This window comes from Heliangelus exortis, chromosome 1, assembly GCF_036169615.1.
Source record: "Heliangelus exortis chromosome 1, bHelExo1.hap1, whole genome shotgun sequence".
Taxonomy (NCBI): domain Eukaryota; kingdom Metazoa; phylum Chordata; class Aves; order Apodiformes; family Trochilidae; genus Heliangelus; species Heliangelus exortis.
In genome coordinates this window covers 121,970,841-121,989,678 of record NC_092422.1, presented here as the reverse complement: position 1 = coordinate 121,989,678, position 18,838 = coordinate 121,970,841, and the positions used below count along the sequence as shown (strand labels likewise).

The window sequence follows — 18,838 nt, the reverse complement described above, 5'->3', positions numbered from 1 at the left end:
AATGAACAGATGAAAGACACAGTTGCAAACTGTGGTCAGCATTGCCCTTTTTTGGCATCATTTAGTAAAGATGTGCCTTAAAAACCTTTTTTGTAACTTGAACCATGTAGGCAGTGACTGCGCTCTAAAATACTGAACAATGCATTTGAGGTTCCCTATGTTTATCCATGGGAAGGGAGAGCCTGGTTGGGTCAAAACACTGAGAATGTGATTGCTCTTCTTTTACTTGCTCATGCTCTAATACCATATGAAGGCTGGCAAAAGAAAAGTCTTAAAAATAAAAGCCAGGTGAGGGAGGAAATCAGCAAGTTAAACATAACACAAGAAACAGACTGGCTAAGTATATTTTAAATTATAATACCCTATTCATGACTGCATAATGCCTCTTTTAAAAAAATGTTATTATGTATATAGTTTTATTTATCACCTATACACCTCATGGTACCTTACTGAAAGAGTCACTTCACCTCAAACATTTAAAATGTTCTCAAGAGCCTCAAGGCAAATAATGCACTGAAGGAACACTGTGGGGTACTAAAATATCAATAAATTCTATCAGGAGATACAGAAGATTCCCAAAACTTCACACATTCACACACATGCAACACAGAATGACATATATACCTCCAAGGAAAGTTTTCAGCTGCTTGCAGGACTTCTTTGTGAAAAGACTGAGGCTACAAAACCTCCTGATATGTCCCAGAGTGTACATTGTCCTGACCAGTGTTTGCTCTTTATGCAGCATTTCAGCATGTCAGTCAGCTTAACAGAATTAGGAACTCAGGTGGGAAACTCACAGTAAGAGCAAACAAAGCTCCAAAACATTTTTATGGAAACTGCCCTTGAGACAAAAAAAAAAAAAAAAAAAAAAAAAAAAAAAAGCAGAAAACAAAATGAACAATAAAAAAGAATTAACTCCATGTGGAAGTTTCAAAGCCAAGTTCTGAAACAGCTAGCTTCTGAAATAAGTAAAGCATGATACATTCTTATTATTTTACTAAGTTGCATATAAAAACTGACCATGGATATAATCAGTAATACTCGTCTCTTTTACAACCCAGTAAAATGATGTGTTATACAGAAATATCACTTTTACCACATCATTCTACACACACTTTAACAGATAAATGGGAAAGGCATTCATTTTTTAAAATAATATTGCCAATTTCAAGGCATCAGTAGAACGTGACAAAGATTGAACTGGGGAACAAGATTTCGGATTTCAGATATACGGAATATATCAAATACGTGTCTGTTGAGATTCTGATGACAGATTTCTGCATTATAAGCAAACACTTTTCTGGTTTCTTATTCATTTAAACTCACTGTGACATACTCCTATCAGAAAATTTACATTTCAGACCCTCTCTATATATTTACTGTCTTGTTAATTGCTACATTCACAGTCAAATCAAGTAAGTAAGTTTCAGGACCAAATTAAATTCTTCACTGCCCTATTAGATGGCCTATACAAAGTTATAAGCAATATCTTTGATTCTCAAAAGAAAAATAGAATATCGCATTGCATACTTAGGCAGAAAAAATACTTATGAGAACAAAAAGAAACAAAAATCTAACAAATAGAATAAATTGTCAGCAATACAGAAAATCTCAGCCATTTTGCTTAACAGCACCTCCTGCAAAACAGTAAAGGGGTTTTATCCTTGAAACATTTGAAAAATCTATGTTAAATCCCTGGGGAAATGCAGAGAAGATAGCAGCCAGTTTGCTTGTCTTCCTTATCTGTATTCCAGAGAAGATTAGACATCTTATGGTGAAAAGCTGAAGTACATTATACCAAAATCTCCAGGAAAACATTTTGCCCAGAAACCTGGTTTAAATGAAACATGTTCAAATAATCTTTTTTAAACTTTTTTGTACATCAAGATATTATTGACACAAATCTTACCTGAAACCTATCCAATATTTTATTTCTTCTATAATATATAAGATATGGTAATCATTCACATTTTCTGCAAATAATAATCTTTAAATCTATCTCCAGCTCTCTGTCAGTCCATGGAAATATTTCCCTGCTGCAAAGAAAAAGCAAGCTAACTAATTTGAAGGCAGAAGGAAAACAGAGAAAAACCTAATTGTGACCATAATTTTGAATATTTGAAACTCTCTATGAAGCTGTGGAGTAATTTGTTTACATTTTAGATAGACATACAGTAAGGACTTTAGCAATCTTTTTCTGTTTGATATGATACTTATATACTCTGTGCATGTTATGTTACTTCATTATGTATTTCTATTCTTTCTTGCTAAGCCCATTAGCATGCAATGGCAGCTATTTCCCACTCTTGATATCTCATCCTTGCATGTAACTCCCTCATTTGCTACTAACTCTCCTCAGTTCCCAGTTTCCTCTTTCCCACGCTTCAGTTCTAGCAAATTTCCAAAGCCAACCACTCCATATGCTTAGAGGCATACTAAACTTCTGTCATTTTTTTTCAACTCACATTAAGTCCCATGTTTCTGCTTCCCAGGGAGCCACATATTTACATAAAAATGTTCACGGATCAGAGTAGATAACCCAAGATAATGAACTTTTTTTTGTGTGGATGTCATGTACTAGTGCTACTGTATACATTGCTATTAAAAGCAGGTAAGATGAATTATTACTGCATGCAAATTGCTGCTCAGCTTCAACGGAAGGAGCAGTATAGATCTATCACTACTCTTTAATAATGTAAATTTATGAACTAGGCTGGTGCTTTGCCATCCATCCTCCTCAGCTCTTGCTTTGATGCTTATCTATTGCTTATATAAATCTTACATAAATTGAACCCATAAGACAGGAAGCACGAAGTACCTTGTGTCTGGTTAAGTTCACAGAAAATACAGTAGAACCATATTGCATGTGGGAACACAAATGTTTAAAATACTTAGCTCTGCATAATTCTTGTTCTTTTGCTTTTGGTGTGCACGTGAGTGCATACATATTTCTTTGTGGGTTACTGGAGGGGTAAGTATTTTAAAGGAAGGTATTCTGACTGTGTTTTCCATCTTCAAGTAGATCATGCATGTGGAAGAGGCAAGATGACAGAGACTGCCAAGGTTGCAGCTCACCTGCAACCACCCAATATGCTTATTATTGACTTTCTTGTTTTAAATGGTAGGATGTAAGGAGAAAATCAGGATGACTGGGAGCCTGGGCTCAAAATTGTTATTTGGAAAACTGATGTGTTTTTTCCTGATGTGTCTTTTCCTGATGAGTGCATTGATGTAACATGTCTCTGGCTCAGATGGGTTCTGATCCAGCTCTCAATGCTTGAACAAAAGTATAAGTAAGGTCTAAATATATTTTCTTTGGTAGCTTTTGTCATTATTGCATCTGAATCAGGTGCTTAATTCATCAATGAAAAAAGAGAAATGAAACACTGAAAGGGATTTTGAAAATTACTTTCTGTTTTGAACCCCATAAAACTAGAAAGCTCTCTCATTTTCTATCAATACAGTAACAAATTCACTACAGTTATATTGTAATTTGTCATTTGAATACTGTTTTGAATATCGCTGCACATAGAAACATGTTTAGCTGCATTTTCTCAAATTCTTTTTCAAATTATGGCAGTGAATTAAAATCCACACAACATGCTACTTTTGGATGAATACTGCATTTTAAAGATCTCTACATGATATGAAGAACATTCTTTAAAACAGGCAATAAGAAAAAGTACAAGCTGAGGTAGGAATACAGATCTGGAGTTGAATGTACATAACCTTGCAATGACTTGATCATTATGAAAGGATTGCAAATACCTGCCAACAACCACTTCAAGGGTGTAAACACTGGGGTTGCCAATGTGTTTTTACATCTGTAGAAAATTGATAACTTGAGATAATGACATGTAATTTTGAAATAATTCAGACTGAGTATGAAAGGTTTCTTGGCAGCACCAACTATAAGAATTCTGAATTGCCCTTTGTGGAAAGTGACTAAAACCTTATTCCTTTGACAGCTAAGTATGAGGAAGGACAAAAACCTTAAACTTGACTTTCAGGATTCAAGTCCTGGTGGCTGTAAGCTGCAATATTGCTTTTTATATAGCTAAGTGAATACTTCCCTTCCCATCATCTTTATTGTGTTGAAAAATTCTGACCTTACTTCTATTAATAATCTTGGTATAATACTTTTCACTCTTTTTTAAAATCCAGGACTGCATTTATAAGATAGAATGCAGTGGACTGCAGGGATATTCAAGCTAGCTCTAAAAATTTGAGAAGGAAGAATCAGGTAGATGACCCAGGATAACACTACTGTCCTATTCCTGGCACAATAATCACTCTGATAGATCATATGGCACAGCACTGCACCTGCTCTTACACCTGAGAATGTTAATAAAATGGGCTGTAGAGGGAAAATATTTCTAAAATGTTTCTGATCTTTAACAACCTTATGGCTAAGATGACTGCCATTCAGTCCTCTTCACCTTTAAGTATTGAAACCAGTTGTGAACAGAAGACAAATGATGTTAGTAAAGATCCAATATAGTCTTGGGACTTTTTATTGGAAACACCAACTTGCAATATCCTACAAATCAATGAAGAAGCAGGAAAAAAAATTTTAAAACATTTTATCAAGAAATTAATTTTCCTTTTCACACTGAATAGAAGTTTTAGTTGAAAAAACCCACAGCTTCTTTTAAAAACATCAAAATAGTGTTGCAGTCCTTGAAAACATCATGTAATAAATTCTGCAACTTTATTTCTTTGCAATCAGGGGATACTTTTTTATAATTTTTATTATAAAAATTTCTCTTCAAAGCAGAGGCAGAAGTATTGCTTTTCAACATTACCATCATTGTGTTCATTTGCTCTTATCTACCACAAACTTCAAGTATTTTACACTGACCTTCAATCAACATAATCTCTTTTAAAATACCATGAGCTAGAACCATAAGAGGTAGGGGACAGCAAATGCAAACATTCCACATAATCAATCCATTCCAGCAAAACTCCGACAAATATTGTCCAGACAACAAAAATTAAATAATGATAAAGGAATTAGTTTAGAGGAACTACTTTTGTTGCCATCTATAATTAATACAGTAATAAGGGATGCTATCCTAAGACCATATGTTTAGGAGGCCAAATACTAAATAAGATGTCTCTAAAATTTCTAAATTATTATAAGATTAAAGGATCTGAAAAAGGACATTACTTCAAAGTAGAAATTAAATTTTCTTACAAGCTAATCAACACTGAAAACATTAAGCTGGTAGAATATAACTCTTCTAAGCTACTGAAGGGATACCAAGTTGTTGCCTAGGACAACAAAGTATATAGTGACTATTTATTTTATCTGGTTTTGTAGAGAATTTGTGGGCTGGGAAGAGAGGTTATTTTCTAGCTTTTGAAAATAGAATAAGAAGTCTTGGGTTGGGCTGTTTCTGCTGTACTCCCTAGAAAGGCAAGTACATTCTGAAACTTGAAATATGAACATTCTTATAGAACACTAGGATTTTAGACAGAAAATCAGATGATAAGAAAATTTATTTGCTGCCAGAATGGAGGGAGATTTTGTTAGGATACTTCAGAGACAGGACCCTCTCTAGAACTAGGCAAAGTGGGCTGCTTTAATAAAAAAATTATCTTGCATTATAAATCAATCATTTGTGCTACCTAGTGTGTTACAGGACAAGAAAATGATCCTGCAGGTGGAACACAATAGGTGCTAAAATTGCTAAGCTTTGATTATTAGTGCTAAAAACTGCTGCCAATCACTACCTGATTATAATTTGTTTTGAAGAGTGCGTGGGGCGGAGGGAAAGAAAAAAAGGAAAAGGAGAGAGGGAAAAAAATCTCTGGTTTTAAAAACGGTAATATAAAAACAAAGACTTCCCTCAGAAAAGAGGAAAAGTGATAGTTAGAAAATCATATCATTTTGATACGATTAAAATCCTTATATTTAAAAATAAATGCAGGAAATGGGACATATTAAAAGCAATCTGCAGATTTCAGTGGCCAGATATACTGATCAAACATGGTCATCTTACTATAACTTTTTAATCAGAAATCAATATCTTTTTTAGTTATTGCTGTAATATGTAGAAATACAAATATAGAAATAGGGAAATTTTTTCGAAGAACGTGCATAATCTCTTCTATTTAAATAATGTCTAGTACAAAATGACACAAGATAGATTACAAAAGAATCATTATACTACCAAAAAATTAATGCTGTGAAAATGTCCACAGTGCAAACACTTTCTTTGTCTTTCTTTACCATGTTGTATTGTGAACTGAACAAAGCAGTATATTTGAACTAAAAGAAGTGTTTTTCCTCCCACTTCTCCTGAGTCTGAGCACTACTGTGATCCAAGTTGGGAGTAGGAAGACATAAACAGTAGACAGTTTGCAGAAATTGCCATGCTTTATGTCATCTCCTGATCTTTTGCAAGTAACAGCACAGAGGACAGAGGATGACGTATTTTAAAAGCAGTTTGCATTACCATGAGGAACAGATGGAAGTTTGTGTACCAAATCACTTAAAGGCTACAAGATGGTAGCCTACAAACTACCTATGCAAAATGTTACATGCAGAAAATGTACATAAGAGGTAAACATGTTATCAAGTTACAGTACTGGCACGTGGATTTGTTGAGGATAAACAAATGAGATTTCTAGAGGCAGGCACACTTGTTTTTGCACGATTTCAGAGAGATTCTCAAGCATTTTATAGATATTTTTATAGATTATTAGGTAAATTCTATTATATTATATAGTATAGTATAGATAAATTCTATAGATTTTATAGAATGCTACCTAGAAACACAAAACTCCTGGTTTTGCACCACTACCTCAATATGTCTGTCTCTACAGAAGTGGCATTTGAATTTGAAGTGTGATAGTCCATTATTTAGCTTGCTGGAGAATACTTTCAATTATATACATTTATAAGCAAATACTTACACACACATATGTATGTGTGCACGCATCTTTATGTATCTTATTTAATAGTACTGGATCACATAAATTAACTTCAAATATTTTCATCATCAAGTACACTAGTAATATAGTCCTGAATATTTTGAAAGAGTGAACAAAGAAAAAGTCATACAAATAATTTTTGAGGAGCAGGAACTGTAGATCTGGAGCTGGAGTGCCTGGGAATATGTTTTTAACCATAGAACCACAGATTCATAGAATGGTTTGGAAGGGACCTCTAAATGTCATCTAGTCAAACCCCCCTGCATAAGCAGGGACATCCTCAGCTAGATGAGGTTGCTCAGAGTTTGGTTAATCCTCACCTTGAGTCTCACCAGTCTCTCCCTGGGCAACCTGCTCCATTTTTCCATCACCCTCACAGTAAAGAATTTGTTCCTAACACCCATGTTTCATTCCTTTTCAAGAACTGTCTCTGCAGAGTGGCACACCTGGAAAATTAAGTAATAATAGGAGAAGAAAAGTCATTGAGTGATTTGTCAAACAGAATCTGAAGGACAGCCTTCCTCAGAAAAAGCTTTCTTTTCATGCTGTAGTGCACAGGAAATTAAGCTGCCAAGTGAGCACTGTACAAAATCCATCCACTTGATGTATATTACCCAGTCAGGCTGTGGGGTTGCTATCTGCTTTGCTGGAGCAGATGGGGAGTCTGGTAAGTCAGACAGTTACCTGGTCAAGGAATATGAACATAGAATGTGGTCCATTTGTAAGTTGTTTAAGAGACTGAGTTGTAGTGAGATTGAATTGGCATTAGTTGGCTAAGGCCTCATGAGAGTTTTGAGAAATAAGTTGAATATAGTGGTTGCTATTATTTAGAGCTTTAGGCTAAAGCAAAATATGTATAAAGCAGTTCTGTCTTTGAAATTAGTCATGTAGAGCTGGCAGTGTGTGGATTGGAGCTGTACAGCGAAGGACCAGAAAAATACAGAGCAAAGATTTCTGGGAGTATGGGATGGTTAAATGAACTAAGACACTTCAGTTTGCAAAGGAAATGGATGAAAGGAGAAATTACAGAAGTGTGCAAAATCAACCATAGCACAGAATTCAAGGATGAACTTGATGCATCGATAGCAACGTTGTGTAACTTTTCCTTTAAAACCTTCTTGTTTTCTAGAGATTGGAGGATGGCTAAATTTGTTAGAATTTTTGAAAAGAGCTCATGCAAGATTCATAGAAATACCAGCCTCTAAGCCAGTCCCAGGAAAACTAATAGGAATTAAATACTGCATACTAGTAGTGGACACACAGATACTTACAACCAGGAAGAGTTATGTAAATAATCTCTCAAAAGAGAGATTGTAAATAATGTAAATAATGCATGTAAATAATCTCTCAAAAGCCTACTGCAGTTCTTGAAACACTTAAAAAGTTTATTGATGAAGTTGATGAGCTCCTGGATCTGCTTGTTTGCTTGGATTTCTGAAGTCTTTTGATGAAGCTGGCCTTAAAAGGCAAACAACTCAGTCATGGCCTTAAGCCATAAAAGAGGTTATTTCATGGATAAATAGCTGGTTAAACATAAAAATGTAGGAGTAAATGCACTTTTCAGAGTAAAAGAAGGCTCTTAGTGAATTTTTGAAGAGACATGTGAATGGAACTCTGCTGTTTCATATGTATAAAAGTTCATAATGATTTAGATTCACAGATTCATATGATCATAATATTTCATCCAGGATAAGAAAGACAAGGGCCAATTTGCCCACTTGCCCAATTCAGAAGTACCTGAGCTGAACATTATTAATGACTAGAAAAATGCTATGCAAATAGCTCATAATATGCTTGTCCTACCTGTGGAGCCTTCCTTGGTCATCTGCCTAAGGACATTTTTATGGACAGCAAGAATGGGTTAGGTAGAGCTTCTGATCTGTCTCAGTATGGCTGTTTTCATGCTCTTTCATTCCCACTGTGCAAAGCCTAGTGGGCCTCAGTGAAGCAATCAAGTAGCAGCCTTTCAAATTACGAAAGAATCACCTTTTTACACAGTATATAATTAAATAGAATTGTGGAACTTGTGAAGGGTCTAAAGAATTTAATTACAAGCAGATGGAAGGCAGTACACTGGTATCTATTTTCTCTTTCTAGGATCTTTGATCTGATCCTGAACAGCAATCATTCTATCACAAAGTCAAACAGGAACACAATTTGAGAGATGGAGTGTCAAGAACACTTTCCCAAAAGCTCAAAATCTGGACAATAACCAAGTTTAAGACAACATTTGATAAATATTCATTTTACAGGAGACAAAGACTGAATAATCCATGGGAAAGACTGATGTCCAAAAATAGAAGAAGCTCACAGTGCAGGATGAACTACTTGAGAAGAAATGTAAACCAGGCCACTGACATGTAACCCTCCTTGGAAGAGTTCAGCTAACTGTGAGTCAAGGCCTACTTTCAGTACAGAGCAGCTGTGAAACTGTTCTCAGTTTTGATTCTGAGAAAATTGCCTGGGCGTGAGAAGCTGTGAGAGAGTCCACAGGCTGGAAGGAAGCCTGTGAGATAAGAAAGGTGAAGTTGCAGACGAAAGTAACATTGCTGAGACAGGGGAAACTGGCACCCCAAGGATTCAAGGATAACAGCACTCAAATAAAAAGGTATAAAACCCCGGGGAAAAAAAGGTAAATCAGAAGGCAGCAACTCAACAGCACCATAGATCAGTCTGTTCCAGGGCCCAACAGAGGCCAGCCCTCCCCTGCCTGAGTGATGACTACTTGCCCAGTCGACTTAGTGACTCATTTGGTGGGAGTTGATTTAATGCCTAGTTCATTAGTCCTACAATATATTGTGTGTGTTAGATGATAAATACCTTGCTTTGTGCTTTTAAGCTGTTTATATCTTGCCTGAAGAATCTCTTTGATAAAAGTTCCCCGAAGAAGAGTGACTCCCCGAGGGGGAGTGTTACATAAGTAATCCAGAATAACAGACAAGAATAATATGATTAGTCATGTAGAAGAGCATTTATACTTCAAAAGCACAGGTGCACATTTTATATGGGTTAGGGGCTTTCATAATACAGTGGCCTTTTTTTTTTTTTTCCCCCCAGCATATTATATGTATTTCAGAAATGGTCCATGTAGCTACAGCATCAAATAAGTGATACCTGAATTTGAGTACAGAATATGACCTCTCTAATGAGCCAAAAAAACTGGGAGACAAAATCACAAGTGTTGGAAAAGCCGGGAGAAGGCATTTGTAATAGGATAGGAAAATTAGAACATTACTTTCCAAGGAACACATACCTGAGACCAACATCCACTGTGCTACAACCTCCTTTCAGGTAGCTGTAGAGAGCAATAACGTCTCTTCTAAGGCTCCTTTTTTTCCAGACTAAACAACCACAGTTCCCTCAAAGACTCCTCATAGGATATGTGCTCTAAACCCTTTCCCAGCTTGGTTGCCCTACTTTGGACCCACTCCAGTACCTCAATGTCCTTCTTGTAGTGAGGGGCGTAGAACTTTTATGTCAAACTCAGTGGCTGCAACTGTATAAACTGATGGCTAAAATGAAAAAGTTATCACATTTATAGCCCTTGATACATTTCTATTGTGTATTTGGAGTAAGTGCCAATGACACCTCTTGCTCCATCTACAGCTTTAACACTAAGAACCAACATACAAAAGCTGCTCTGATTTCTTTTCAGGACGTTTGGTCTATTTTTTTCTCTTGTTTTTCAAGTGCCTGGATTCTCACCTACTCAAGTCAGGAGTCCTTTTCCAGAGTAAGTGGCTTTGAACTTCAGGGATTCCTTTATGAAAAACTTTCTGTAATAATCTCCTGTTTGCCGCTGCCTGAATGAGAAGTGAGACCTTTGAAATTGATTTTAGACAGGAGGCCTCCTGGTTAGAGGTAAATATCTTGTTCTGCCAGACTGCACAATGCTTCAAACCAATTTCTTGTCCCTTACAATTGAAACAGAAAACTAACAGTAAATACTTTTCTAAGATACAGATTTTCTCATTGAACATTATTTCATTTTTAGTTAGCTACTACTAACTGGTGTGAATTAAATACATTCTGACTGTACTAAAACAAAATCTGAGGATGCAGAACTATTTGAGGTACTATGCTTTTTACTAACACAATTCAGTAATATAATCAGGTGGGAGAAATATTTATCTTCATAGGTATCCTTATCTATATAAATATTTAAACAACTGCTTAAGAGCTTCTTGCAACTCATGGCAAAAGGAAGTGTTTCCCCAAGAAGCACAGGCCTTAAATAAGAATATGAAGTTAAGCTGTGAAGTTAAAGGTATATATACTGGTCTGGCTTATACTAATTTTACAGAAGTGTATTCACATTAACTTCAGTGCTTTTCATCAGTTTAAGCAGGTTTGGAATCAAACCACAAGCCTTTAATGAAGTTTCAATGATCCACTTGGGGGAGCTAAAGGGTAATTTGTTTCTGAATTGATTATGGCAAAATGGGATGCAAAATTAAGTTGAAGAAGACAATGTGAGCAGAGACTTCCACTTTTTTTCATCTCAGTGAAACTTGTTATTCTATATTAGCTTCTGGAGCAAAGAGTCCCCAGTTCTTAGTAGAATTGCAGCTATTTACAGAAAAAAAGACTCACAGATATAAATAGCTCAGCAGCAGGCACCCATAATAGCAGCAATCATGACTTCAGTTATACACCTACAACATACATTGAAGGCAACAGACAAAACACGTAAAGTAGAGTTTGGTCCTTATCTTGCTCTATGGTTTTGTGCTAGTTTACTTTAACAGTAACAACATTACACCTGCTTGTCCCACAAGCATCAGTGACTGTGTTGAAACACAGCTTCACACCACCAATATGTTCTCCATTTCTCCAGTCTGGGACACAATGGGAACTGTTTTCCAATATAAAGCTGCTCTATCTTACACCTGATTGCCTTTGACTGTTCTGGGAGGCAGAGATGCAGTCTCTCCTTTACTGGAAGGAAGAACACAACCTTTTGTCTGTGAAGAAGCAACAAAATAAGACATTGGGCTCTTCTTCAGGTAGGGATTGCTTGCCCTAAGTTTAGGTAAACTGGCAATATGGTCAACTTCAAAAGCCACAGCAGATCCAAAGCTATAATCACCTGTCTTTCATAAAAGGAAACAACTCCAGTTCTGACACATAACTTGCATAATTCCATTCTATCAATGTCTGTACTATCAATATCTTCCCTGTAACAGTACAAATTCAATCTCATTCTAAATTACTCTGCAGTGTAGTCCACATTAAAGCTTATGATTGCCCCTATGTGGGCACCTAATTTAAGTGACTCTTGTCAGTAAAGTTTCAAGCAAAAGTGATAATTAAATGAAATGCTTTGTTGCTTTGGAATACCTTACTAACTATATCTAAGGTTTCCTCATTTTATATTTAATTTAGCCAGAGTATGTGGAAAAAGTAAACTGTAAATACCTTTACAAGAAGTACTGTTAGGCACTTTAATGGCAGAAATTTATGCTTTTCAGCTATAAACTGCCAAAATATATTTTAAACGTCATTCAGCATCCTGAAGTGGTGACATAATCATTCTGACTGAATAGCATGCTAAAGAGAATGGCAAAGGAAATGGAAGTCAAGGATAGAGTCAAAGCAGGTATAGGCATGAAAGCTGAAATAAATCAACAGTATTTGATGACAGTATTAGTATTACAATTTGCTTTTCTACTTTCTCTTTGATATGTAAGGGCAAGTACTATAATGTATTTAAGAGAAACTACTGCTATAAACTTATCAACTTACATTAATTAATTCAATCTCCCAGATTTTTTTCACAAGGTCCATTGATGTATAGCCATTAATTAGAAAGGATTTGGTATAGTCACCCAGTTCAATGGAATCCAGCCATTCAGCTACAGACGTGGGGTTGTAGCCATCGTGACCAATCTGCTTCATCTGTAAAACAAGAATGAGGAAGAATTACTGGTAATATTCACTAAACATCTTCCAGTTGTTATTTATATTATTTTAATTGGGTCAGAATTATCTTATTCTCTGATCAACATTCTTTTAATAAATAATAAAACATGAAACAATTTTGTGAGCAAAAGCACTAATAAAACTTAGTTTTCAGTGGATCTCTTTTCTTCTGCCTTCTTGCATTTTAAACCAGAGTATAATAAGACTGTAGCATGAGTTCAATTCTTACCAGCCATGAGAGAATCCATAAGCAAGAGAAGTCAAAAAAGAGGGAACAAGACATTATTAATATCCTGACTGCACAAAAAAGTCAGATTTGCACCTAAGATTTCATAGAAGGGGAAGAAATAAGACGAAGGAATAATTTTTTGCCACAAAACTGCAAGTAAAACATATTGCCTTGGTTATATTATTCCTAATTTATCTCTCCTAGTAGGTTATCTGATATTTTATTATAGTTGAAGCCACACTACATTTTTCTGCACCCAGGGGAGGCTTAAAAAATTCCCTTTCCCCTACAGTTTTCACAGAACTCCGTGGAATTTAATATATTTTAGATTCCTCTCTTTCTGCAAAATTGCTTGAGATTGGACAATCAAACCAAATATTATTGGAATGGTATTGACAGAATTACATATACAGAAGCGCACCACCTGCATTCATACAGCAACAGAGTCACAGAAAGCATAATCACATAAATCTTGTTTTCATAACAAACTAAGAAACACCACTGGAATCTTATTTTTCTGAATTCTGTTAAGCTACCAAGAAGTATAGAGCTGCAATTTCTCTTCTGCAATTGCCTCCAAATGTCGCAAGTGAAGATTTTCCAGCTAGCCATTAAAGATAAAAATGTATAAAGCCTCTACCTGTGCAGCTCATTATGCCATCCCGTTTTTATGAATTTTAAAGTAGTTTACAGTAACAGCAGAAGTAGAACGAAGTAGAAAAAAACCCTGCAGTAGGCTCAATTTGCAATGGTATTGTAGGCATATTATTTTGCTATAGAAACGTAACTATTACTAACTTGATAAGACACCGAACTGGTAAACTGTTAAGAAGATTTAGTGGCTTAGAAAACTTATGTTTTGCACAGGATCTCCCAACTGTGCAAGAGTGACACAGCCAGGGTGAAAGCCAGTCTTCCATTTCTGCCTGCTTATGTACATCCCTGCTGTCTCAGAAACAAGGGGAATGTGACAGAAAGATAATGCTCTGAGCTTCAGCTTGAGGTGAGTGACAAAGTAATTTAAAAAGGAAGTAATTCTGGTCTTACTATCTTGCCTGAAGAAAGTTATTTCTCCTGGTTTAGTTCAAATACAATTTGAATTCAAAACAGAGAAAAAAATTAAGTCTGCATTTGAAAGCTTCAGTATTGTTGGTTGATCTGTCTGTTCAGATGCACAAAGCCAGCATGTCACGATCTTGATCCTGGTCTTCTGCAGTATAAGAGAGGAGAGATGCCGGCACACTGCATCATGGATATGACAGTTAAGTCTTTGGTCTTTTTCTGCAGATGTTGGAGATAAAATAGTGATGGGAGTATTTAAATGATGTAATGAAATTATTATCTTGAATCATAAAAGAGAGACAAGAGAAACCATACTTAAAAAAGGGAATCATAGCACTTGAGGTCACTCCTGTAACAAAGGAGTCATATTAGAAAGTGAGAGTACAGTTTTGTTGCTGAACATCATATTTTGGAATTTAGTTTCATTCTTATTCAGAATTAAATTCTTAGATGTCAAAAGCATGGCAAATTCTTCTTTCCTTGTCATTCAGAGTTACTTCAAATATTAGATTGACAGTAGTCTGTCCAGCAGACCACAAAAACACTGGATCCTGGCAGCTCTGACTCCTGGGAAGCTTATTTCAAGAGCTGAGTTGAAAAGAGGTAGGCTTAAACAACTGGCACCTGAAAAGAAAGGACTGGACCAACTGAAGAAGAAAAATCTAGCACAGAGAAGACATGAAAAAGGTGCACAGGGGCCAGAGGAAACACAACTTGAAAGATAGAAGGTATTTTTGTTTTCTGTCTCTAACAACAAAAAGTGAAGCACCTTCAGAACAATTTTTAACATATCCAGATGGGGCATGTTATGCAAATTATCTCTTTAGTTTATTATTATTTGATCTTTATGTTTAATAAACATTGACTTTAGCATGATTTTTTTTAACCCGCTGACTGAAAAAGCTCATGCACTCTGGCCCACAAGTCTGGTAACCCATCAGCCTCTATGAGAACAGAACACAGCATGGGAAGTTTCTAAATTCTGAAGTCACACTGCAAATCTCTGTCAGAAGAGTTGTTAAAATAGCTGTCACTCTATGAAGTGTTGCAAAGGGCTGCAGGCAAGAAAACATAGGCGGACAATCCAATAAGCAAAAGACTTGGAACAACTGAAATATATGTGACAGTTTCACACTTTGGATTTGGTGCCAATAAAGCAAAATTGTCATCAGGTCACTGGCCTTTTGGTGGGCAGCAGCAGGCTCTGCAGGCATCTTCCCTCTCTCTGCCCCAGAGACTTGGCCACCTCTGTTCAAGGCCACACCAGGGACGGTGCAGCTGCTGTAGCCTTGGATCAGAACCGTGTGAGGAAAAGCAGTGAAGAGCCGGGTTGGGGTCACTCCTCCTTAAGCAGGAGCTCAGGTCCATTGCCCTGACACTCTTCCAAGCTATGCCCATAGTACATCTGTACCCAGTCACTCACCTTGCTGATTCTCACCCACCAACTCACTCTCCTGACTTGATCTTGTCTCATCCTCTTCCCTGTGGATTTGCCCGTGGATGTAGCTGTCTGTGGTCCCTTCACTGTCCCTGCCTCTCTAGACATGTGTTGGTGCTCCTGGCCTGCCTCATCCACCCTCCTCAGCTCCCAGCTCACCTGCCCTGGCAGAGCAGATCCTTCCTGTTGTTTCTATCACAGAAAAATAATCACAGAACTAGAGCAGTCACCAGCAGTGCCAGCACAAAAGCAGTGGTTTTTATTCCATCAACCAAGAACCAATCTCTTATCTAACACAGATTTCCTAAAATGTGAAAATTAATAAACTTTTAGTATCCATCCATCCCCTTTTATGAAAAGTTTTGTTCTCTGTGTTAATAACATCAACTAGCTTATTAACTGGCATTCATAGCTGGCTGGATGTTTTTCTTTCAAATATTTATTGTCAAGACAGATGGGTTATCTAGATGTGACAGTATCATTAATAGTATCTGCTTTTCATATAAAATGTTATGGAGTTTTTGAATGAAAAAAGTCAATACTTTGAAATATCTGTCTGGAAGTGCTGCCTCTTTGCTTTATCAGAGCTCCAGTTCAGCTGCATCTTATTCCAGTCCACATTATTGGGTTGTAGCTGTTGGATTATTTGGTTTAATTTTTTGTTATTTTTTTCTTTCTATACTGCACCACAATCTTAGACTCCTCTCACAGATGATTCACCACCTGTGGGTTTCCTTCCTAATGGTATCTGCTAATTGATTTTTTTTTACTTTTTGAAAGGAAGAAACGCCTCCTTCCTATTGACTGTATTTCTATGTATATCTTTTCAATCATTTTGCACCAGCTACAACATATGGACCAGTGGTATCAAACTCCTAAGCAGCTATGTGCATACTGTTTGACTCAGAGAAGTATAAAAATTCTAAGCTTTCAGGCATGACAGCCTTTCAAATATTAACTGCTCATTTATAGGGGCAGTACTGTTCTGCAGACACTGCTACCAGTTCATTTGGTTGTTATCTTTGAAGAGAAGTTTTGGTGGGAGATGTTTCATTGCAGATGATTTTTAGTATGCCAACTATGGAAAAGGCTAGAAATGAAGCCCATAGGTTTTAAAGAAAAAGAAATGTTTAAGAGATTATAATATAAGTGAAGCATGGAAGAAGACACAAAGCATAGCAGATTACTCTCTGAGGTCCTATTGATCTATCACTAGTATTGCTTCCTTTGAAATGAACAGAAAAGCAGAAGCCAGAAAAATTTCTCACAATAAAACAGCAAAGTCAAGTAGCATCCTAATGGGTTAAGAAATCCTTTAAAAGAAACTGTACCTCAGTTTTTCTACAGGTTCATCGCTGATATATCAATATAGTATTTTAAGGGACGACAGAAGGTACTTGAGCTTCTATCTCTGAAAGGTAGCCAAATAAACACAAATGGAGCTTCAAAGTATTCACATGCTCACTAGAAGCATGAAGGTGAATTCTGTAATATGAACTATTATTGGATTTCTCTGATCTTCTCAGACAGATGAGGACCTAATGCTATTTTCTCCACAGGTAATATCACTACTGGTTGATCTCAACACTGTGTTTAAATCAAGCTTTTTATCCACTCTATAAGGAGAAAGAGGTGACTTGACTTTCACATCTTTTTAAATGATGGCTATGATTACAGTGAATTTACACTTGTGTTAGTTTGCAAGGAAGATCTTTTTAGCAATCACAGAATGCTTTCTTTTAAACTGCTGGCCTAGCTGAAACACTTCAGCAGCACTTCTAGGAACTTGTATGAAACTATCACCTACCAAGCTGAGTAATTCTAGGCAACTGTAATGGGGGGAGGTATCAGTTCTTTTCTTTCCTGTTTCTGTCAGTTGTCTGCTACATATTGTGTATTTTACAAATGCGATCAGTTAGATTTATGTTTTTGGAAGAAGAGGTCATTCGTCCTCTGGAGCACTGACAGAAAAGGCACAGTGTCTCTTCAGAGTATCTCCTCTGAAGACAGCAGGGCCTGCCTGGCAGAGGGGCACCACACGGAGCTGCTGCCTGCAGCACCTCTGCAGAAACTGAGCCTGAGGTCAGGGGCAGAGAGGCAGCTCTCACAGGGGATGGGCTCAGCTCCTTAAGGACCTGAGAAGATTGGGCATTTGCTGCTGATGAGAAAGCCATTGAGTGAAAACAGGGACCTATGTGCAAAGACACAGTGGGTGAGGAAGAGCTGAATATAAACCTTTTGGTTTTCTATACCATCTACCGTGTCATATATTTAAAGAGCAAACTATTCAAGCTTCTGTTCCATTAATGTTTGAATTTTCTTTCTGCTAATCAAAAGCCTTCCGTATTCTTGTGGAGCTTACTATAAAAAGATACAGGCACATTCACTTCACAGCGCTACTTGATTCGGGATCCTTCTCTGATGGTAAATCCAGAATATCATGAGTTCAGATTTTCCTAAGACTGACAGCATTGCAATAGCCACTCTTTCAATGATTTTTGCAGTTGGATTCCATCTTCTGCATTTAAAGGAAAACAGATGCACACACTCACTTTTTTAGTTTGGTTTTGTTTTTTCCCCCTGGAAAAATTTATACAGATTCAGAAGACTGTAAATGCCTCCTATTTCTTCAACAGACAAAATATCTGGGGCAGGGGATGAACAGGTCTCATTCAGTATTACTAAGGATGACGTATGCAATAGTTCAGGACATTTCATCTAAATCTGGAATTTGTGGACTAAGTGGAAGCTATGACATTTGATCTCAAGAGTTTCTATGAGAAGCATTTCTTAAAGCAGTCTGATGGGCATTTGTTGGTACTTCAGTGCATCGAGCGAGAGCTTTATAGGTATGCTTTCAAAAACTGGATATTAGCACAGACTGACATCTCCCAAGTCAAGTTTTCACCCTTTGCTGGATCCTGAGTAGCTCTGCTTTTTTCACTTTATAGAACGTGCTGTCAACGGCATCTTTAGGTTTTTTATCCCACTCAGAAGCTGAACTCATGGTGATCTTTTTGGCCCAATAGTACCATGGTTTGGTGCCGCAGTAGGATTTAAAAGTAATTTACTACACCTTTGCTTTTGCAGAATAGTCTAAGTATGCACTATCCAGCTTTCTTTTTGGAGAAAAGTAAACCAGGTCAGAACCAGTCATGCACCAAACACATTTCAACCTCAAATATGGGCAAAAATATCTGAATTAAGGGCTTGACAACCTTATCACCTTCAATGGGAAAACGCAGATA

The 18,838-nt window shown here is 36.7% G+C and overlaps 1 protein-coding gene across 4 annotated transcripts in view; it reads right to left on the bottom strand.

Moving 5' to 3' along the window:
• ANKS1B (ankyrin repeat and sterile alpha motif domain containing 1B) overlaps positions 1–18,838 on the bottom strand; it is a 414,385-nt gene that overhangs the window by 137,697 nt on the left and 257,850 nt on the right. For all 4 annotated transcript variants that reach the window (XM_071764199.1, XM_071764208.1, XM_071764216.1 and 1 more), the window contains exon 17: positions 12,685–12,837. In XM_071764199.1, the coding sequence (XP_071620300.1) occupies positions 12,685–12,837 (153 nt within the window). The remainder of the gene's footprint in view (positions 1–12,684; positions 12,838–18,838) is intronic.